The sequence below is a fragment of the Pectinophora gossypiella genome, chromosome 16 (assembly GCF_024362695.1).
Source record: "Pectinophora gossypiella chromosome 16, ilPecGoss1.1, whole genome shotgun sequence".
NCBI lineage: Eukaryota > Metazoa > Arthropoda > Insecta > Lepidoptera > Gelechiidae > Pectinophora > Pectinophora gossypiella.
Window position 1 is genome coordinate 388177 of NC_065419.1, and position 24828 is coordinate 413004.

At 38.7% G+C, this 24828-nt stretch overlaps 3 protein-coding genes across 3 annotated transcripts in view; 1 reads left to right on the forward strand and 2 right to left on the reverse strand.

Annotated features, from left to right (window-relative positions):
• LOC126373950 (uncharacterized) overlaps positions 1 to 24828 on the reverse strand; it is a 549982-nt gene that overhangs the window by 237392 nt on the left and 287762 nt on the right. The gene's annotated exons all lie outside the window — the stretch shown is intronic.
• Positions 12907 to 14627, forward strand: LOC126373998 (uncharacterized). Its single transcript, XM_050020439.1, has 4 exons — positions 12907 to 13292; positions 13374 to 13575; positions 13848 to 14426; positions 14531 to 14627. The coding sequence occupies exons 1-4, from the start codon at positions 13110 to 13112 to the stop codon at positions 14548 to 14550; spliced, it is 984 nt and encodes a 327-aa protein (XP_049876396.1). The 5' UTR covers positions 12907 to 13109; the 3' UTR covers positions 14551 to 14627.
• On the reverse strand, positions 14590 to 15902 carry LOC126374000 (putative nuclease HARBI1). Its single transcript, XM_050020442.1, has 2 exons — positions 15722 to 15902; positions 14590 to 15476 (listed from the first exon to the last, which is right to left on the reverse strand). Exons 1-2 carry the CDS (start codon positions 15890 to 15892, stop codon positions 14685 to 14687), a joined length of 963 nt encoding a protein of 320 aa, XP_049876399.1. The 5' UTR covers positions 15893 to 15902; the 3' UTR covers positions 14590 to 14684.

The following is a 24828-nucleotide window of genomic DNA, read 5'->3' on the forward strand; positions in this document are numbered from 1 at the left end:
GTTACAGGCATTCGCAAAAGTAGAAATACTCTTTATTCTTTATATGAGGAAAAAACGTATACACACGCTGATAGTTTCAAAAGCTACGTCAAAAATTATTCTAAAATATTTCGAAGAGTGTGTTATACAGCCAAACAGATGCATATTAGTAGTAAAATAAAGATCGCGGATAATAAAATAAAGGCAGTTTGGCAAGTAATAAATAGTGAAACAAAGGCTTCTAAACCGCGTGAATTAGAATACAATATAGAATCGGGCACTGGGTTAGTAAAACAAGATAAAGATGTAGCTGAAGTTTTTGATAAATTCTTCACGAACATCCCTGTAAAAACTACAGAATCTCTCAGGTCCTCTCCTGTTCAAGCTGATATATTATTAAAAAGTAATGTTACTGCTTGCACTGAATTATATGATTTTAAACGCGTTGATCCGAGTAGTATTGTTAAAGTATTCAAACAGCTGAAACTTAAAACCTCGAAAGATTTATGGGGATTGTCTGTCAAATTGATGAGCTCTGTTATTGATATCTTAGCACCATATCTAGCTTACATTTTTAATATGAGTGTTGAAAATGGCACTTTTCCAAATTTAATGAAAATCAGTAAAGTTATACCTCTTTTTAAATCGGGCACAAAATCAGACCACACGAATTATAGACCGGTTTCTATTCTACCAGTACTTAGTAAAATTTTCGAGAAAATTATTCTCGACCAACTGCTATGTCATTTTAATTTAAATAACTTACTCCACAGCCAGCAGTTTGGTTTTACTAAGGGTCGGTCTACAACAGACACGAGTGTGACATTTGTTCGACACATTTTCGATGCTTGGGAGAAGTCGCAGAATGCCGTAGGAGTATTCTGTGACTTGTCTAAGGCGTTCGACTGCGTGGATCACGAGACCTTGCTTTTGAAATTGAGGCACTATGGACTAAATAATGGAGCTCTCAGTTTGTTAAATTCATATCTAGGTGGTAGGATACAAAAGGTACAAATCAATAGTACAACTTCTTCGGGCTCTCATGTTCAAATGGGAGTTCCTCAAGGATCCATTTTGGGTCCGTTTCTTTTTTTAGTGTACATAAATGATTTACCTTATATTACAGAACCAAGCTGACATTGTGCTGTTCGCGGATGACACTTCTCTTATATTTAAAATCGACAGAAAGTTAGAGGAATTTGACGAAGCAAACAGCGCTGTATCGCAGGTTCTAAGTTGGTTTACAGTAAATAACCTAGTTCTAAATGCTAAGAAAACGAAGTGTATTAAATTTGTTCTACCAAACGTAAAGAAAGTAAATAATAACATTAAAATTAACGACGAGAAACTAGATTTTGTTGAACACACAGTTTTCTTAGGAATTACTGTAGATTCAAAACTTCAATGGGGCCCACATATTGTATCACTAGCGGGCAAGCTAAGTTCAGCAGCATATGCCGTCAGAAGGATCCGACAACTCACAGATGTACCCACTGCTAGACTTGTCTACTTCAGCTACTTCCACAGCATAATATCTTACGGTATTTTGCTGTGGGGTCGAGCCGCTGATGTAGAAACTATTTTCATCATTCAAAAAAGAGCAGTTCGCGCTATTTATAAGCTGCGTTGTCGGGACTCTTTGAGGGAGCTGTTTAAAGAAATAAATATACTGACGGTCGCAAGTCAATATATATATGAAAACATTATGTATGTACGTAAAAACTTATCTCTCCTTCCGAGAAACTGTGAAAGGCATACTTACAATACAAGAAATAAACATAAAATTGCTATTCAAAATTCTAGATTAAGTAAATTAAATTCATCTTTTTTGGGGTTATGTATACGTTTTTACAATAAAATACCAGATAATATTTTAAATTTGTCAGAAAATAAATTTAAAGCTCACGTGAAGCTTACTTTATGTAAAAAAGCTTATTATAAGATTAATGACTACCTAAATGATAAAAATGTCTGGTTTTGAATGTGTTCCTCTAGTTATTAAATAACTTGTAATGTATATCCTCATTGGTTTTTAAAAGATGTGTTGCTGTTGCAGTTTCTTGTCATTTCTTCTCCTCAGCCATAACACCTTGCGAAATGACATAAATTCAAAAATGTTACATTGACCTTCAACAAGTTTATCCATGATAATTACGTTGAATAAATGATTCTGATTTCTGATTTCAACAAATAGTCTTTCAGTTTTCGCTTCTCTCGACAATAATCGTCTTCACTTGTTTTTCTTTCCTCGAAGTCGCAGACGGAACACCCGCCAAAACGTTTTTCTCTTAAAAAGTGACGTGACGTTCCTTTTTTGAAATTGCCAACAAAACTCCAAGCCATCCACTTACCGCGACAACCACAAGATATGCCGATAAGATAATATAAATTATGCATCAACTGGCGTGATTTTATGACGTCATAACCCACGTTATACGCTGCGTTGGCGCACTAACCGAGTTCTGACGTCATAAACTTAAGTTATTGCTTTAGCTTGTCCATAGGATACTGTATTAGTTATATTAATATTACGTTTCATTCAAGCTGAAAGCATACCGTAAAATTCTTCCTAATAGTACATTCTGTCAGAATTTTCATGTTATAATCAATATTGAGGTTGGTAATTCGCCTCATAACCCACACTATAAAAGAAGATCAATATTACAGAACAGATAAGCTCGATTTTCGTTTTACTTTTTTGAAAAATTCTGATGACGTCATCAGAAGAAACCTGCGCCGACTTTGTCTGTTTTATGATAGTTATTATAATTTCTTAGAGATCTTATATCCATCTTAGTACTACAACAAAAATGTAGGTATGTGTTTTTTTTTTACCTATGGTTTTTTGATAGTTTATTTAATAACACGACATGAAATTTATGCGTAAATTTTGTCCACTAACCAGCAAAGTTATTACTAAAGAACCTCGCGTTGAGTGTCGTTATCGGCGCCATTATCAGGTTGTTGCGTACGTGACACGTAGCGTGTCGCGAGCACGTACCACGTACCGCGGCTGAGACGGGTTAACCGACCCGGCAAGACGACATGCTTGTAAGACAGTGACTTCTCAGATTTGCGACGGTTTATTATATTTTCAGGTTTGACACTTATTATAATAAAAAGAGCAAGACACATGAATCAAAAAGATTTTTTTTACATGACTTATTGTAGATTTGCCGCAGATGGCATTAACTACTTGGCCGGACAAATGGGGAGCGCTGAAGGCTCTCACCCGGTACAACGCTTAAGAGAACAGGCCTGAGGATGCCCAGTTGGGCGCGAACCTCGGCTCAATATGAATATTCGCTCCTTATGTGATTTTTTTCTTTTCACTCTAAAACAAAAAGTAAGGTTGTTGAAGGGCTGGCAGAGGAAGACCTAGAAGGACGTACATTGACCAAATTGGAGACTTTCTTAGAATAAGGTTCTAAGGTTAAGGTCTGAGAGGAAAAATATTTGAAAGAATTAATCGACCCTAGTGGGTCGATAGCGATAACCGCTGAATGAGGGAGATCGTCGACCACGCCGGCGGGGTCGGTATCGGGGTCCTGAAGTAGAACAAGAAGAGCTTACATGGAACAGATAAGAGAAGGTGAACGTCGTGTCTTATAAGGATTTTTTTATCGACAAGAATGGAGAATGCTACATCGACAAGAGCGTGACTCTTAAATTAGTGATGTTGACTTATTATAATTACTAAGTAAACACGACTGGAGGTTAAAAATACTACTACTACTAAATAATACTACTTTCTCCAGTGGGTTGAGAGATCTCATTCTCAAGAAAATCGACCGCATCAACCTTGGTGTCAGGGTCAGCTACTAAAGGCTCCTGTCATGGCTCATCAAGAGGTCTTAAAAAGGAATTATACCATTTGATATTTGCGCACAACGCAAGTAAGTAATATCAAATAGCAATATTTCTTCCTTCACATGAAGTTTTCAAAGTAACTTTTCTAAATCCCTAAGAAACACATGGTGCTTTCTATAACATGGGCGATAAAATGACAAACTGTCAGTATCAAAAAGATTAAAATATCAGACAAAGCTGCAAATTCTGGCTACCCTGATAACGATTAAGCGCCTCAGCTACTTCCAATTCTCCAAAAAAAATCAAACAGTACAGCGTCAAATATCAACACTAGCTATTACAGTTGGCGTGTAGCTCAACACAGGCGCAGGTACGATCAATCTCGGAGCGTTACCGCCGAGTGGCGGCCGAAACAATGTCTTAACGCAATTTGTTGCGCGGCGCGGTAATCAGTTGCGGTCGGGCCCCACGCTTGCGACGCGCCGCCGGCCGGCGAAGGGTTAATGCACAATGGATAATATAATGTTTTTCCGGTTAATTCAGTTTTATATTGACATCAATTTTATGAAGCAACCAATAATGATGCTTTGGTGGCTAGAGGTACGCTCTCTTTTGGGCGTATGTTATGTTAAGTGTTTACTGGGCGATGTTCCATTTGTCCAGCCAAGTAGAAAATACCGTCTGAAGTAAATCTATACAAAAAAACCCAGCAATTCCAGTTATTACTAATACTTAAATTACCTACATAACCTAATGACCAACTATCTTCCCTCACATGGGTTGTAAGATTAGTGTTCCTATTGGGCTTTGGTGGCTACCAAAGAACCCTGACATGGCTCACGTAACGACTACATACTTAATTAAGTAAATAGTAGGCTGCTTAACGTGCCTTCCGAAGCACGGATCATCTTACTTTCGGACAATCGGGTGATCCGCCTGCAATGTCTTAACCAAAGAAGGGATTACAAAGTGATTTTTGTGATAATATCCCCACTGGGATTCGAACCCGGGACTTTATGATCCTGAGTTCAATTATTAACCACTGAGCCACGGCAGTCGTATGACCAACTACAATACTAAGTAGGTATATTATTGTCTTTACTATATTCCCACAAGTTCATATCAGTCTAATCCTGCCAACACACAGTAATATTAGCCGACACTCCCAGGGACGTCCAATAATTGTCCTAATGAACACGCGTCGTGATTGAATAACTGATTCTATTGATCAATATGTTGGCGCCATCTACCTTTCTGATGACGCATCAATATTGAACACCGGCTGTTATTGCTTCTATTAAGGGCTGTGATTATTAACTTCCTTCCTAGACCAGAGGTAGAGAAATACTATCCCGTAATTCTCTGGCCTTGGTCAGGGAGGAACTCAGGGTTAAACGGTAGAATCGAGTGGGTAGAACCATACCGTAAGCCTCGACTATATCCTTGGGATAGTCAGAGGTGCATCCATTGCAAGACGAACTCAGTAGTACCCACTACTCACGGATCCTGCTAACTCTCTTCAGAGTTTCAAAAACCAGTATTATGGATATTCTTAGTATATTACTATTGTGTATTTTATTTATTTCAAATTTGTTTTTTTTTCTGTTTGTAGATAGTTTATTATATATTATTCTCGTAGTTTCTCTAAATTATGTTTAGGTATAATTCGGTAAATAAGTATAATTATATATTAAATTAATAATATATTAATATATTGAGTTATTATTAAAATATTTATAAGAGAAGAAGAAGAAGTTAATATACTTTAACTTTATTTAGTCAGAGGTATATACATCGCAAGACGTCTCACCGAGTTTTGGGTGATAACAATTTCTTTTAAGATTTTCTTTCGACGACGCCTACTTCTCTTAAGTGAATTGCTCATCTACGAAAATGTCCTAAGATGCACATTACGAACCGAATAGTGGCAAGTAATCAGCCCATCGTCCTTTTTATGATCCATCGTATAATTATTAGAAAGCTCATTACCCCATCATTTGTTTTTACGACATGCCCGGTAAGATAATCAGATAAACGTCCAGCAAAGAATGGATGTTTGTCGAAAACAAACTTTTTTTTTAACGTGACTTATTGTAGTTTTGCCGCAGATGGCATTAACTACTTGGCCGGACAAATGGGGAGCGCTGAAGGCTCTCAATCGGTACAACGTTTAAGACAACAGGCCTCAGGGTGCCCAGTTGGGCGCGAACCTCGGCTCAGGGCGTCGTCTGAGAGGGAAAATCTTTGAAAGAATTAATAAACCCTAGTGGGTCGATAGCGATAAGCGCTGATTGAGGGAAATCATCGACCACGCCGGCGGGGTCGGTATCGGGGTCCTGAAGTGTTTGGTGTCGCGAGTTGATTGGCTGCCTCTATGGCTAGAGTAATCGGGTCGTCGGGATCGTATATTACGTCCTTGGGACGCCGATACTTTTCAGTACCGTCCATGAAAACATTTTCTGACTGAATATTTTCAAATTCATATATTAACACACCTTTACTCTTACTCGGCACTCGCACGGCTCAGTGAAATATCGTGTAAAGCCCACACTATTTTGTAAAACCCACACTATCCCGTGTAATCTGTTCCTTGTTACGGAGATAATTAATTTGTCCGCTGATGAATGCCGGATAGTTTTGTAACAAGCCTTTTTGTTTGCCCAAACCTGATTTATGTCCGAGTTTTAGTGGTCATGTAATTAGAATACCGACCAGTTTTGGAATTTGGAAACGTAGTTTTAGAATCCAAACGAACGACTGTGTCTAACGCAATCTATCTCGCGATAACTAGGTTTTAGTTTAGACTCGTTAAAATTGAATAATTAATTTATATTACTACATAGTTTTGGTACAGTAAAGATAATATAATAACCGATAATATATTATAATATATGAATGCCGTGGTAGCCTAGTTGGTAGAACGCTTGCCTCTCACTTTGAGATCGCAGGTTCGAATCCAGCACAGGCCTAAACCAATGATTGTCGAATTTGTTTTCGAGTTTATATTTGGATCATAAATGGTTATCACGTGCTCAGCGGTAAAGGAAATATCGTGAGGAAAACCATAATTATTATTCGGAGGTATGTGACCTAACCTGTATTGGGCTGGTTTTCCCTTCGCGGGTTGGAAGGTCAGACAGGTAGTCACTTCTGTAAAAAACTGGACCTGCCAAATCTTTAGGTTAGGTTAGCGGACCCTGTTAAAACGAGATAATGCTAGGGAGATGATGATAGATTATATAATAACGTTCGTAGAAGACCACGTCAGTGCCTTTTCGAAAAACCACTTTCTGATGTGCTTCTTCATCTATCGTGTGGGTTGTGAGGTGAATTACCAACCACATCAACCCTGGTGTCAGGGTTATTATTGAGCCGCCTGAGGCCCCTGACATGGATCATGTAACGACTACTTTTACATCAGTAAATAGTAATCGAGACCAACGGTTTAACGTGCCTTCCGAAGCACGAATCATCTTACTTTTTGGAAAATCAGGTGATCAGTCTATAATGTCCTAACGAAACTAGAGATCACAAAGTGATTTTTGTGATATGTCCCCATCGGGATTCGATCCCGGGTCCTCCGGATCGTGAGCCCAACGCTCAGCTACTGGACCACGGAGGCCGTTCTGATGTGCTGTCCTTCAATCAATCTCAATCTGGCAAAACATTAAGACCTTTTTACCAGGATTGGAACCAGTGTGTTCATTGCGGTCTATTCAGGTTTTGTTTCGAAAGTCACATCTCTACAAGTTTTTAAAAAAGGCACCTACGCGGCTTTTAGTATAAATGCGACGATATTATTACTTCAGGTAATAGTAAGAGCGTAATACTCCTATTTATTATATCTTTAAGATGATGATATAATATTAGGTTGAAATACATGATTTTGCTATTTTCACAACAGTAAAACTACGTCTAACATGCGCATTTTATCGATTCTAAAGACATAATTATGTCGTTTTGTCAATTGGTGCTAATATGTGAACCTAAATAAGTCATGTCTTTCTGTCAAAATATGAACAAAATCACGTGGCACGTATGTTAGGGAGAAAACAAACTTATCGATTTCGACAAAATTTATTGAATCGATCGATAATGTTATCACATTGCGCATGTTAACCCTGCAGAAGTATCTTTAATTAACCGTTTTCGTTAAGTATCCAGAACCAATCACTAACCACGCTTCTAAAAAAATCACAGCATACTTAAAACCCAAGTGAACGAAGAAGAATTTCACACTTTTCCTAGCCGACAATACCGAACAACAGAACACGAATTCCTTGGCTGCATATTGGCGAAGTTTGCATTCGCTTCGGCGCTTTGCATCTCGTTTCCCGCACTCGGATTCCCGCATCCCGCATCTCGCATCCCGCGTCCCGCATGCACTCTCACACGAATGCGGACGCCGCATAAGTTACGGATATTGAAAATATTTTGCAGATTATCCCTGGGCGGCAAGTGTCGATGTTGAATTTTTTAAAACTTCCCTCTTGTGGAATCGTTAGAACGTGAATTTGCGGGGAAATTCTGTCACGAGTTGCGTGAGATAGGAAAATTCGGTGAAAAAGGAAATATCGACAAGTCGCCCTCCTGTTAGGTACAAAACTAAAAACCTAGACTATAGTAAATAGAAGTTATAGATAGATACTAGATGTCGCGTGGTTCGCTCGCAGCAAGCTGCTCGCGTGTCTTGTTTTCCCGCCATTTTTTTACCGCGATAGAATTTGACCAAGACTTGAATAGGTCTCGTGAAATCAAAAAAGTTCTAGGTGCTATAGTTTTGCCAGGCCGTAGGGTGACCCCTGATGCGGAGCAGCTTTCGAAGATCGAAAAGTATTTCCATACTCAACATGATGTTTCGATCACATTCCTCATACATCATTTTTACCCCCGAGGCATTTTCGGGAAAAACGAAAATTTCGTATGGCGGCCATCTTGTTTTTCCGCCATTTTGGTTTTTTTTCACCGGGTATTGAATTTGACCAAGATTTAAATAAGTTTCGTCAAAAAAATATTGCTCCAGGTTTTATAGTTTTGCCAGGCCGTAGGGTGTCTCCCTGATGCGGAGCAGTTTTTCAAGATCGAGCAGTATTGAAATACTCAACATGACGATCCGATCACATCCCTATACATCATTTTTACCCTCGAGGCATTTTCAGGAAAAACGAAAATTTTGTATGGCGGCCATCTTGTTTTTCCGCCATTTTGGTTTTTTTTCACCAGGGATTGGATTTGACCAAGATTTAAATATGTTCCGCGAAAGAAAAATTGCTCTAGGTTTTATAGTTTTGCCAGGCCGTAGAGTGTCTCCCTGATGCGGAGCAGATTTTGAAGATAGAGAAGTGTTTTCATACTCCACAAGACGTTCCGATTACAGCCCCATACACAGTTTTTACCCCCGAGACGTTTTCTGGAAAAACAAAATTTTGTATGGCGGCCATCTTGTTTTTCCGCCATTTTGATTTTTTTTCACCCACAATAGAATTTGACCAAGATTTAAATAGGGTTTGCGAAAAAAAAATTGATCCAGGTATAATAGTTGCGCCAGGCCGTAGGGTGTCTCCCTGATGCGGAGCAGTTTTCCAAGATCTGGAAGTTTTCCCATACTCACCGGGAGGTCCCGATCACATCCCCCATACATCATTTTTACCCCCCGATGCTCCTTCTGGGAGAACAATTATGTCAGTGAGTGAGTGAGTGAGTCAGTCAGTCAGTCAGTCAGTCAGTGGGTTTGTAGCTATATATAGTATAACTAGATGTCGCGTGGTTCGCTCGCAGCAAGCTGCTCGCGTGTCTTGTTTTCCCGCCATTTTTTTACCGCGATAGAATTTGACCAAGACTTAAATAGGTGTCGGGAAATCAAAAAAGTTCTAGGTGCTATAGTTTTGCCAGGCCGTAGGGTGTCTCCCTGATGCGGAGCAGTTTTCCAAGATGACGTTCCGATCACACCCCTATACATCAATTTTAGCTCTGAGACATTTTCTGGAAAAACAAAAATTTGTATGGCGGCCATTTTGTTTTTTTTTTTTTCACCGGCGATAAAATTTGACCAAGATTTAAATAGGTTTCGTGAAAACAAAAAAGTTCCAGGTGCGATAGTTTTGCCAGGCCGTAGGGTGTCTCCCTGATGCGGAACAGCTATCGAAAACCCAGATGTATTTTCATACTTGACATGACGTTCCGATCACATTCCTATACATCATTTTTACCCCCGAGGCATTTTCAGGAAAAACGAAAATTTCGTATGGCGGCCATCTTGTTTTTCCGCCATTTTGGTTTTTTTTCACCGGGGATTGAATTTGACGAAAATTTAAATAGGTTTCGTGAAAAAAATATTGCTCTAGGTTTTATAGTTTTGCCAGGCCGTAGGGTGTCTCCCTGATGCGGAGCAGTTTTTCAAGATCGAGCAGTATTGAAATACTCAACATGACGATTCGATCACATCCCTGTACATCATTTTTACCCTCGAGGCATTTTCAGGAAAAACGAAAATTTTGTATGGCGGCCATCTTGTTTTTCCGCCATTTTGTATTTTTTTTACCCGTGATAAAATTTGACCAAGATTTAAGTAGGTTTTGTGAAAAAAGAATCATTCCAGGTGCGATAGTTGCGCCAGGCCGTAGGGTGTCTGCCTGATGCGGAGCAGTTTCTGAAGATCAAGAAGTATTTCCATACTCGACAAGACACTCCGATTACATTCCCATACATATTTTTTACCCCCGAGACATTTTCGGAAAAAATAAAATTTTGTATGGCGGCCATCTTGTTTTTCAGCCATTTTTATTTTTTTTCACCCACAATAGAATTTGACCAAGAATTAAATAGGTTTTTTGAAAAAAGAATCATTCCAGGTGCGATAGTTGCACCAGGCCGTAGGGTGTCTGCCTGATGCGGAGCAGTTTTCCAAGATCTGGAAGTTTTCCCATACTCACCGGAAGATCTTGATCACACCCCCCATACATCATTTTTACCCCCCGACGCTCCTTCTGGGAGAACAACCCTGTCAGTGAGTCAGTCAGTCAGTCAGTCAGTACATGGGTTTGTAGCTATATATAATATAATAATAATTTTATTTACCTATACAATAACGTTATTTGTTTTTTTTTTCATTTTTCATTTATGTTTTGCGTTGTTAGTTTTTTTCAAGTTTTTCCCTTTGATTTTCGAATGATGATGTGAACGTACAATTGCCTTTCGGGGTAGATAATGAGTGTTTTCGAGTGATATAGGTAAAGACAAAAATATCGAAAGATGATTGGCAAGTCAAACCACGTCGTAAGACAATTACAAAAAAAATAACTAGAGAAGAAAAAACATTTTAACATAATATGTATAGGTTCCGTTAAAATTAAAAATACACAATTTATAATGTACCTAACTGTTAAACAATGCGTCTAAAGATAGCTTCTCTCTGTTACAAATCTTACAACATAATTATGAAACTTACCTTTTCTTACAGCTGATAATGAAAAAATATCCAAGACTCATATTATCTAGTAACAGTATGTCATTAATAGCTCGTACGACCTTACTAGGCTATTACGGAGGGAATTAACTCCGCGAGTTACAGCCCTCTCAGTACGTCTTTATAGCGCCATCTGTTGGCAGCGCCGTGCAGCGTGGGCGAGACGTTAACCGCTCCGTTGGTTTATCGCTTTGATTAGACAATAGATATATGCTCGTAAATTACGCCTCGATTCATATATTATGAGCCGGTTTATGAGTTATGCCAATCGAATGACGAGCTTTGTTATGTGGGGTTTGGTTCATTAATTTTCTATTAGCAGGTCATCTACTACGTCTCTACATAAGAACAAAGAAAATAAACAAGTAAGTAGATTCTTTTTTGCGGAAGGCACGTGAAGCTGTTGATGGCCCCGTGAACTTTTTTTGGGCCACTAGGCCCAAACTCCTCTACTAACCCACAGCAGCGTAGTGGAGTATGCTCCATATCCCCTCCGGTTGACTGAAAGGAGGCCCATGCCCAGCAGTGGAAAGTATATAGGTTAAATTATGTTATACATATTACTTACATAAAAAGATGCACCTACGGATATGACACAGACGCGTTCAAATCCAAGCATATCGTTTATGCAAGAAAAAATCCAAGACAATAATAATATAACTCAAATATCCCATTGTCTTGCCACAAACAACTTCCGGACGATAACATTCAGACAATAACAATAATTATTAGCGCGGCAATAAGGCAGCGCCATCTGTCGGCTATTATCGACATCGGCCGCCCGCGGTAGACAAATGACCGCAAGAATAGTAAACTGAGAACAGTTGGTACACTTCATACAAGTGTTTGGGTAACGGATTGAGACAAAATTTCGTACCGGGTGCCAATTACCAGAGCTCCCCATAATTATATATTTTTTAATAAAATTCTATAACTTATTAACATGGGAATATTCTGACAGCCGTCAGCCGTGGTGGCCCAGCTGGAAGAACATTGACTCTCACTGTAAGGTTGTAGGTTCGAATCCAGCAACGGGCCTAAACCTATGATTTTAGAAATCGCTTTTCGAATTAAAGTTTGTATCATAAATGATTATCAAGTGCTCAGCGGTGAAGGAAAACATCGTGAGGAAACCCACATACCCGAGAAATGCGTTTCGGAGATATATGACATAACCCGTATTGGGCTGGTTAGCCTTCGCAGGTTGGATGGTCAGACAGGCAGTCGCTTCTGTAAAAAAACCGGACCTGTCAAATATTTAGGTTAGGTAAGCGGACCCGATGAAGACGGTGTAATGAATATTCTTACAGGCATGATATCCGAACGCTCATCTAAAAAGATACTAAGGCCCGTATTTATAAACCGATCTCAATACCGCTCTCAAGAGCGATATCAACTGAGTCACTCTCAAGATGTAAACAGCGTCTTAAGTGCGACGTTAATTAATAGACGAATATTGAGCGCGTATCACATGATATCGATCTCAAGTTCAGGATCTCAAGTAAACGTCCTAATTGAGTGAACTATAGACCGAACGAATCAACGTTTCGTTCCTGCTTTAAAAAAATATTTCGGTTTAGGGCTTCAAACATATTAAAAATTGTTCAATTCTTTACTAAAATGTTAAAATTATTATAATTCAAACGTAGGTTGTTTAAATTTATTATAAAAACGGTCATTTAACGTTTTAAAAATAATTTGTTATGATTTCAAAACGCAATGCGTAGTGAAAACAAAACGCAACAAACATCATTCTCAAAAAAAAGACGCGTCCTTCGCAACCACTTGTTTTGTTTTTGTATAGTTTAGACTTTAGTTATCAATAATAAACGTAAAGTAATTACTGTCCATAACGATGTCAACAATTAAAAAGCATATTTTTACTCCCCTCGAGAAGAAAACTTTTTTGGATATATTGAAAAGATACTCCTCGGTGATAGAGAATAAGGATACCGATGGCGCTTCATTACGCGCAAAAAATGAAGCTTGGGATATTGTAACCAGAGAGTACAACGCAAGCCCTCATGCTACCAATCAGGTAAACAAAGTTATTTAACCTTTGGTGCGCGATTTCCTCTCGCTTTTTGCTAGTTTTTTATAATTGCATCCTTGATTTTAGGTTACAAATAAACAACTTAGGAGATTGTGGATGAACCTCAAGCAGCGGCAAAGGGAAGCACTGACAAAAGAACGTCAACATCGGCTAGCTACTGGAGGAGGGCCTGCAACCAGTGATGCAGTTGTAGACCCAGATGTGTCTGAGGTGGCCCCTGCTCTAATAGTTGGTATCGATGATGCTGTTGACTCTGATACAATTCCAGGTAAGTAATTTTCTTCTAATATAGCATCACGCCTATATCGCCGAAGGGGTAGGCAGAAGTATATAGTAAATACAAAATCACTACTTGCCAGCTATGTTTAAGTCTGAGGGGTGAGCCTATGGCCAATGGTCTAGAGCCAGAGCTGGGATTCAAACCTGGCAGTATGTTGTAAGCCACACATTCTCCAAAAACAGCTATCATCAATTCTATCATTTTTAAATATGTAAATTAGATCTTTTTTATATTTCTCTGTTTAAATTACTTTGTTCCAGTAACCGCTGACCTTGCCGTCCAAGAAGTAAATATGGACTTGCAGCCCGTCTCTTGTCTTCCCTCAACTTCTTCCCAAATACCATCCACCAGTGCATTTTCTTCATCACCATTCCCATGCGCTGTTGTTACACAAGCACCACTTGCCCTTGCCCCAACCCGGACAACATTGACACCACCTCCACCTGGAGTAGGTCCACTACTGTCTCTCACTGCAAACACTCCACCACCAGCTCTCCCTACAACCACTCCACCACCACCTCTCCCTACATCCACTCCACCACCACCACCTCTTACTGCTTCCACTCCACCACCACCTCTTCCTACATCCACTCCACCACCACGTCTTCCTACCCCACCTCCACGTTTTCCTACTCCACCTCTTATTAACCCATCAAATACAGCTACCCAAACTTTTCAAAGGCATAAAAGTTCTATTCTGGATAAGGAATATAAAGACAGACAGAGACGGGCTAATGAGATTCATGAGTTGGAGGTTTTATTGTTAAGAGAAAGAATAAGAGAAGCGAAGGCGAGAGCAGACCTCGCAGAACTTCAACTGCAGCAGCAGTGTTCGTCAGGTACATCAGTATTATCTACTTGCTCATCATACTATTTTAAAAACTAGTATAGCTTTGTTAAGTCCTGGGATAATTAATAACACTTTTCATCTAATTTGTTTCAGATACTGCAACTGATGCCTGAAGAGGGGATGTGGCATAATATAATAAATGGAATATTGTTAATTTATTAAATAAAAGCATATAAGTCAATATATAAAATATGTTTTATTAAATAATTTCAAATACTATTCAATCACAAAGCACTGCTCATAAAGATTATTGGTAATAATTTTCAACAATTGAATTTCTAATTAAAAATCCAGTGCTAGTGCTTGGTATTAAACTATCTGTTTCTTCTTGTTCATCATTCTGATTCTCATCAAAAACCATGACATCATTTAAAATTAATGACAAGTTGTGTAATACCGCACATGATACAATTATATGAGAAACAGTTGACAGTTTGTTACCTAGGCCTCTAGATAAACAGGGAAACCTCCGCTTCCAAATGCCGAATGTTCTTTCCACAACATTTCTGGTTTTTATTTGAGCTCTATTGTACCGTACTGAGGGAGCATCTTCGGGGGCAGGTCTTATAGGTGTGAGAACAAAAGGTAGTGTAGGATACCCATTGTCTCCGACAAGTCTTCCATTTAAAATACCCTGCGTGTATTTTATGTAAACTGATGACATTTGAAATATCCTAGAATCGTGCATGCTGCCTGCCCATCTGGCTACTATGTCTAATATTTCCCTGCGGGGCCCTGCAACAACCTGGACATTAATAGAAAAATCTGATTTCCTATTTCTAAAGACTTCATGGTGCTGGCACCCTGGTGTTGATACAATTTTAACATGGGTACAGTCAATAGCTCCATCGATCCCGGGAAGTCCAGGCCACTGTCCATGTCTACCCATCTCTTTAAACAATTCTCTGTTTCTGTTAGCCTCTGCTCCTCGGGGAAACTTTATGTAGTGTGTATGCAATTGAGCTAGCAACTTTGAAACCTTCGTAATAATATTTGAGGCGGTAGGCTGTGATATGTGCAGTAAGTCTCCACAGACTATCTGAAAAGGCAAGGTTTGTGTAAGTCATTTATGTAAAATTAAATTGCTTCCTATTACTAACTTATTCCTGTCCTGGACACAGGCTTTCTTTCATTTACTCGTTCAGAAGGATATGCTGCATTGCTCTACTGTATCCAGACCTCAAGATGTTCAGATACATAGTAATTTCGGTGTTCATTGTGCTGTCACTTACACTTTTTAAAGACAAAAGTAGAATAATTAGTATTGAATAAATTGTAGCTTACCTGAAATGACGCTGTAGCATAAAATCTCAGAGTTAATAAAACTGCTATTTCCGGAGCAATCGGTAGACCTCTGTTGTCCTGTTTTTCTAAGTCACTTCTCAGTAACGATGTTATAAACAATACAGATTCTTGGCAGAATCTGTATCTTTTCTGGAACCGATCCGCTCGCATTTCAAAGGGATTTTCGGCGTCCCTGATATAAACTTTTGGCAAACGATACGCATCTTGCCATAACAAATCGTCGTAATGATCTAAATCGTCGTAATAATTGATTTCTTGTAAAATATTTTCTAATTCCATTATCGCGAGATCACAAAACCCGCACTCAAGTCACGGTTTGACGGCACTCAGCAAACACGATCTTAAGTAACATCTTGAGAGCACTCTTGAGAGCCGAGTTTCGTTTATTAATACGGCGTCACTCAGTTGATATCGTAACCCTAAACGCGCACTTAAGTTCCGTTTATTAATAAGGACGTCATCTTAAGAGCTCACTCAAGATAGATCTCAGAGATAAGAGCGGTTTATAAATACGGGCCTAAGTGACAGAGATTGAATAAGAAAGAGAAGAAGTGACGGCAGTGTTCATACAGGGAAGTCCAAAGCCGTTTGTGTTATTGGTCATAATATTATAGTGGATTGAGACATTGACCCGCATAAATAAAAATGTTTTAAAACAAAGCCTTAACTACGAGTAACAGTGGAATTGTGTCACCATTTACGCGACAAAGTTTGTGTTTAGAAACAGATAAAAGCGTGTTTGGAGTGAACCTATCGTTCTGTATTTACTGTGGCATCTGTAATATATACTGACCGCTGATTGTACCGCGACCCATTACGACAACCATACTACTGAGATGTTAGTTATAATATTAGTACTACTAGCAGTACAACAACCCATAATTGGAGCTAATTACTGACCGCTAATGAAGTACTAAATGTAGAAATAATTACATTACCTAAATGGTTAGGTAGGTACTGTATACATTAATTATTTCAGAAAATTATTTTCAGCGTCTATAAATGTTTACTTTCGCGCATATAGTTTTTGGAATACGAAGCAATGTTTGGAATAAACAGATTTTTTTTATTCAAGATAACATAGATATTGATTATATTTAAGTGCCGTCACACTATAAAATAGTTTCTTGCCAAAGAAACATAAATGTGGGACGGGGCATGATGGCATTTATTTTCAGGTTTTAATAATTTTACATGTTCCAAATAAAAAAAACAACCGACCGCCATTTCACTGTCATTCCGCAATCCTCTCTTCTCTCGCTCACTCATCGTTCTCTCTTTCACATGCCTTAAAGGTCTGCTTCATTCAGCCTAACATTCCTACGTAAATAAGAAGCAGTATTTTCTAAGAGGCAAAGTTAACGATTTCCTTAATTATCACAATTCTTACGTCGCTCAAAAGAACTACCATATCTAAATCTAATTCAATTGGATAGGTATTGTAGTACTGTCATGGTTTCCTGTCCTCCATAGTATACATAAACTGCCTATATACGTCCCACTGCTGGGCACAGGCCTCCCCTCAATCAACCGGAGGGGGTATGGAGCATACTCCACCACGCTGCTCCACTGCGGGTTGGTGGAGGTGTTTTTACGGCTAATAGCCGGGACCAACGGCTTAACGTGCCCTCCGAAGCACGGAATCATCTTACTTTTTCGGAAAATCAGGTGATTCAAGCCTGAAAAGTCCTTACCAAACAAAGGACAGTCTCACAAAGTGATTTCGACAATGTCCCCATCGGGAATCGAACCCGGACCTCCAGATCGTGAGCCTAACGCTCTAACCACTAGACCACGGAGGCTGTTGTCCTCCATAGTAATGTATGTATAATATATTTACGTCATCAGCCGTACGACACCCACTGCTGGGCATAGGCCTCCCCTAAGGATGTCCACGACATATATATTTGTATATTTACGTATTTATATATTATTGTAATCATTATTTATTGTCTTCTATGTATAGTTTTTAATATAGTTTATCTAGGTATAAGTACTTATATTTTTCAACATTTTATTTTTTATTTTGCACAGTCTATCCCGCTACACTTTTCATTAAATTCATATCCTATACCTAAAGGTTGCCTGGAAGAGATTGCTACCTTATCAATAAAGCCGCCTGCTGTACTGCCAATTTAATTATAATACTAATGTATTTTTAATGTGATTTAAGTGTAATTAAGAGTTTTCGTATTGTATTGTATCGTAAGAACATTTCTGAATTCTCTATTACATTATTACCCTTTTAACAAAGATACAAGACACAAACTCAACAGGTTCCTATTGTTTTATCCTAAAGTCCTACGTACTAGGTATTCTATACGTAGCATTTATACAGCTGAGCTGTGATTCTCAGCATACCAGGCATGTTAGCGTATGCTTATTGCAGGCACTGGTATGCAAGCTCTGTTCGTTCTCTTCTATACTGAGACAACACTAGCATGTTTAAAGGGGTTTTATTTATCTTCGCTGGTGTTTTATCTAGTTCTCTGTCTTGACTAGACATTTGTTTATAATGGGATATAAAATGCATGAGATCACAAAACATATCAAAAAGTCACGACTATATATACATCCGTCGCAAGATTAACTAAGTATCCACACCTCACCGAGTTTTCTGCTAGACCAACGTAATACACGAGATTCATCATCATTTCCCTAGCATCCTTGTTTTCACGGGGTCCGCTTACCTAACCTGAAGATTTGACAGGTCCGGTTTTTTTAGAGAAGCGACTGCCTGTCTGACCTTCCAACCCTCGAATACAAAATCAGCCCAATACAGGTCACATACATCCGAAAATGCATTTCTCGGGAATGTGGGTTTGCTCGCGATGTTTTCCTTACATGAATTTGAAAACAAATTCGACAATCACTGGTTTAGGCCTGTGCTGGAATCGAACCTGCGACCTCAAATTGAGAAGCAAGCGTTCTTCTACACGAGATTGAAGAATAAAATCACGCATTTTCCGTTGCGCTACCAACAACACACCAGATATTAACAAGCCACCTTGGAGTCCTAGTAAGAAGGCCTAAGGCACGCTAAGACGTGTGTGGGGTCAGTTCTTCTTTCTGGCTAGCCCAGTTGGGAATATAGTCGTGAGCTTATGTTAAGTTAAAATTATAATAAAAAGAGTGAACCGCCTCTTCCCTCACTCCAGAAAAATTATGAGCAATAATAAACAAGGCATATTAAAACTTGACTGAAATCCAGTGAATAAATTACTCCATATACAATCACATTAAAAAGCCATCGCAACGTAAAATGTAATAAACATAAAAATACATTAAAACATAAAAGTTAAAGCACAACGGTTTATGATAACAGCTAATAACTCAGTAAACATCTGGCGCAATAACTGATAACTACCTCTAAACTGTTAACTGCTGGTTTAAACTTGCAGTTAAATTTAACTGAACACGTTATTATAACATTACAGGGATGGTAAAGGAATAATAGTTACTTAATTTTAGTTATAAAAGACGGTGATACGAATTAATTCCTCTATAGGAACAATTTTCTTCTCTTATTAATTGAAAGATTTATTTCATTAATATATTCAAAAAAAGATACCTATTTAATACGGTTACTGTACACTTATTAAGAAGAATTATTTCCAAGCAACACTCAATCGAATTATTTGAAATTTTAATAACTTTTTTCTTGTCTGTGATACTTTATAAACGGCGACTAAAGTGATGGAGTCAATATTGTTCAAATTTCGAACAATGTAGAGTGGCATATTCACTTGCATACTGAGCATACTACATTCGTAAATAACTTGCCTCTGTCCAGGCATGTAACTTAAACCTCCACGCACACACTACGAAAATGTGTGTACTCAGCTTTATTCCAAACATTACTGTAGACAATATTCCGCTTCGGGAAAAGCCTGATACGTATGCACGAAGGCTTCTGCTATGTCTTCTGCTGGATATAAGCTTCTTAATCTCAAAAACCTACGTTATTTTTATAAGCTATTTTGTTTGTAATAAACTTAATATAAATCCCAGTAAGGGTAAGCAGAGCTAAATAAGTCAGAAAATATACCATCAATTTTAAAATCACTGCAACATATTTCGTTTTAAAATAAAACCATTTGAAATGGGAGCGTTCCATTCCATATTTTTGGTCACCGAACATCGGAGAAATTGTATCTCCCAATTGAAATGTAAATGTATGTTTTATTTTTATTCACTTTTTGTGTTTGCATTACAAATATAAAAATGTGAAGTGAATAAAATTTGAATATAAAAGTGTTGCAAAGAGTCACTCATTCAGCGCGTCACGTGAAGCTCTGGTCTCTTGAGGCAAGCAAGCTACGTCGCTCAAGTTTCAAACTTAGTTTTTATGTCATTATTACTGCTGTCATTCACATTGTTTTTTAAGGAGCAGGCAATTTATTTATATTTCAAGTATAAAGCGTATATCTAAATACGTTGACTTATTATATTCAATTGAGCTTAAGTAACAGCTTCTAGAAGTCAAAGAAATCGCCTTTCATAGACAAGAAATAATGGAACATTGCACCGACAAGAGGGTGCAATGTTCCATTGAGGCCCAAAGTCATTGACAAGGTCTGAGATGGAGCGAGCTCGCCCAGAAGGTGCCTGTTCACTCTGGTCTTGAAAGCACCCGGGTTATATACATTTGGAAATACAGAAGATGGCAAAGAAATCCACTCCTTAGCAGTGCGCATAATCAAGGACGATTCCAAGCGCTTTGGTGATGATGAAGAGATTTGATGGGCATCATCATTAGGCGTCAGCTTAATGACGATATAAAGGGTGTTAGTGACATCGTAACGAAAACTTTGAGGGATGATTCAGACCATGATTCTGAGTTGATATTAAGTGGAATTTTCCGTCGCAAAATTATAGAACTGAAAATAATTTTAAAAAGCACTAAAATTTTTATGACATTTACTCAGAATCGTGGTCTAAATCATCCCTTAAAGTTTTCGTTACGATGGTATGCTGGTTCAAGTCCCTTCCGAGTCAGATTTTTTTTCGATTAAAATTTTCTTTTTGAAAGGCATCATATTTCTTCGAATCGACAGTGCCTGCATGTTGTGTTTGATTAGTTGTGGCTCTGCTCAACCCATTACGGGCGTGAGTCTATTTAAGTTAAGTGGATTTTTTTACTGAGTCCATTTCGCTTTTCATAGTGTTCATTATTACGTACTGATCTGCTCTGAACCGGCGTGCGTGTATGAAGTCATTGATGAATGTTGAAGAAGCAAGAGAAGTGTGTCAGGATTGAAGCAAATGAAATTTTATAGTCTCTTCTTACTTGCTAGTTTATGTATGTATGTGTATATTGTAACAAAGCAAAAAAAAAACGGCACGACAGACTAAAACACAATACTACTTAAAACATTCACCACTTCCCCAATAATTCAACAAGCAGATTACTAGAGCATTAGCTAAGCAAATAATATCCACGTCTAAACCACACTGGTTGCAGTACAAATATCTAATATAAACCGTATTTTTCTAATATTTATCGTTTAATTTCCTGTGGCAAGCTGCGCGGCCGGGGTCGTATAAATAACGGCTCAAGCTAAAACATTTAATTCCAAGCCGAGCTGAGAACATTAAATACATTAAATCCAATCAGCAGGGAAATAAAACAAGTTCATTTGCTGTAGAGTTGGTTACATGTAAGTTTCTAATATCTTCGTACGTGAGCTTAAATTACAATAAATAGATACGTAAATAAACGTAAATAGTGAAACTGTTTTGATGAATTTTTAATGATTAGTAGTATTCTTTTACTTTTATGTCAAAATTTTTATTAATTTATTTTTATTTATTTATTTTTATTTATTTATTTTATTAAATTATGTATACTTGTTTTCATTTATTATGTTTAAGCCTAAAAAATATGTTGTAACTCTCCTTTAAATTGATGTGCCCAATCAGGGTCCATATATGTTACTCACCTTATTTATTTATTATTTATTTATTTATTTAGGTACACATTTATATGTAGGAACGGACCGACATCAGGACGACGTATGAGCATGTGCGAAAGAGTAATCTATCTATTTCACCTTATATATATTTCCTTATTTCACCTTATATTACTAACCTCCTACCACGTAGAACGCAATAAATCATATGATTATGCCAATTTACACACAAAAAGGAATCCTAATAGGTAATTCTAAAATCAAGCTTAAAAGACATACAATGGAAAAAACATTCCTAAATCGACGAAAATTACAAAAGGATTCCTTTGTATGTGACTGTTACAAAGAGATAAAATATAGCTCTGGAAAGTATGACTAACACGTTTCCCTCGAGGACCCCATAAAAGATGGTGTCAGATACGACGTGATCATCGACGTAACGGTAACAATAATGTTTATTCATAATTTACTGCGACTCATCGTGACTCATCTGTTTGCGAAGCCATGGAGGAAGCGTGATATATTTTTTTTGTAAAAATTTTAAAAACAGAATCTTTAAAACAAACGCAATCTATGAACATAGAATCTGAAATGCTTATCAAATTGCAAATGAAAAGAAAACCATCGCACCTCAATTCCATCAAGGGACATATCTCACTGGGACACCATAGAGGCACAACCACGGCTGCGCAACCAACAAGACACCAAATGTGTTAAAGAGGCCACATAGAAGCAATTCATCCAAAAAGCACTACGGCGATTAGTTCTTTCAAATATAATTCCTTGGGCATCTCCATGCCTGGTGTCAAATTTTGTATCGGGTGAAAGACTTTAGCGCTCCTCAATTATCCGGCCAAGTAGTGCATACCATTTGCGGCAAAAATACAATAAGTCGTAACGACTACTAGCTTAACGTGCCTTCCGAAGCACGGATCATCTTACTTTCGGACAACCAGGTGATCAGCCTGTAATGTCCTAACAAAACTAGGGATCACAAAGTGATTTTTGTGATATGTCCCCCGGGATTCGAACCCGGGGCCTCCGGATCGTGAGACCAACGCTCAAACCACTGGACCACGGAGGCCGTTATGGTTATCTGATAGCATCGATGTGTAATATTATGTTACTAGTATCCGCTAGTTTGATGGGTGCACATCAGTGCTCGCTCTCAGGCGCCACCCGGCTGCGGCTGTTGACTCAACTCTTGCAAATGACGTCACAGTCGCAACACCACTACTGCCGAACCTGCATATGTTTGCAGTTTTCATGTGTTGGTAGCACAGGACCTCACAGGGGGATGTTTAAAGTTTGAGTTTAATATTTCTGTCATATTATGACCTCTGTGTTCGCGATTTTGTCGGCGTGGAGTTCAGATATCGTTAATAATACTATAAGTACGTTTTTTACCTGAAAGATATATATTTGTGCATCGTTGGGTTTCAATGTATTTCTATGTGCCAAACTACGACTTTTTTTTAATACTTATTGTAGGTGTACTTCAGATGGCCTTAACTACTTGGCCAATTTTCGTCATAAATGCGAGATCTTCCATACAAACGAGTACATAAACTGACGCCTATTTTGGATGGATGATATTTCCTACATTAAAAAAATCTGATTTTAATCCGATTTCCATTTAAATCAAACATTACTAAGTTTTCATTTAAATCAAAAATACTTTAATAAAAAAAAACCTACACCATCTATTTGCCCTTGCGAAGAATAAGTATTCTCGTTGTCAGTCGAGATTCAACTTTTAAAGCATTTTGCATCATACCAATGTTCGCGATAATGCGATAAACGAGTACATGCTTATTTCAAAATAAAATTACGCCTTCTTTTTCTTCATGGAGTCAATGAGAGAAAGAGAAAAATAGAGAGAGAGGGAAAATGCAAATACGACCCATGACAATGATATGTCAAAAATAAATCACCGCCATAAAGGTGACAGTATTCGCCGACGTGCGTGAGATGTTTGGTACGCATATCGGCAAAGAAAAACCCGAAAAAGTTAAAAGTAATAATTAGCTCTGGTTTTCTTTACAGATTTCAAGGTCATTTACGTTCCTTTAAATAAAAGCCTCGTGTATAATTTCAAGTTAGATAAGCTGAGCAATTTGAGGCTTTAGCCAAGTGGCAGGACATTACGAAAAATGTTAAAAGCAATTTAAAATATTAACGCAAGAAGTCATAAGGATCATCATCAGCCGTATGACGCCCACTGCTGGGCATAGGCCTCCCCCAGGGATCTCCACGACGATCGGTCCTGCGCTGCCCGCATCCAGCGGCTTCCCGCGACCTTCACCAGATCGTCGGTCCACCTTGTAGCGGGCCTACCCACTGAGCGTCGTCCGACACGTGGTCGCCACTCCAGAACCTTTCCGCCCCATCGGCCATCGGTTCTCCTCGCTATGTGTCCTGCCCACTGCCACTTCAGCTTTGCAATTCTCCGAGCTATGTCGGTGACTTTAGTTCTCCTGCGGATCACCTCATTTCTGATTCGATCCAGCAGGGAAATACCGAGCATAGCTCTCTCCATTGCCCGCTGAGCGACACCGAGCCTCCTCACGAGACCCATAGTAAGCGGCCACGTCTCACTGCCGTAGATCATCACTGGCAACACGCATTGGTCAAAGACTTTCGTCTTGAGACACTGAGGTATTCTGGACGAGAAGATATTCCGCAGCTTCCCGAACGCTGCCCATCCGAGTTGGATCCGACGAGAGATCTCTTTCTCGAAGTTGGACTTACCTAACTGGATTATTTGTCCTAGGTAAATGTACTGGTCTACAACTTCGAGTGTAACGTTCCCAACCTGAACTGGAGTGGGTGCGACATGGTCGTTGGACATAATTTTTGTCTTTGCCATGTTCATGCTAAGACCCACTCGTTGTGATGCGTTACTGAGATGCTCGAGCATGGTGTTCAGGTCTTCCAGGGTCTCAGCCATTAGGACTATATCATCGGCAAATCGAAGGTGCGTCAGGTACTCGCCGTTGATGTTGATGCCAAATCCTTTCTAGTCCAGAAGCTTAAAAATATCCTCCAATGCAGCAGTGAACAGTTTCGGAGAGATGACATCTCCCTGTCTCACTCCTCGCTGCAGTTGGATCGGATTAGAGCTCTGGTTCTGTACTCGAACTGACATAGTGGCATTTTGGTAGAGGTCCCTTA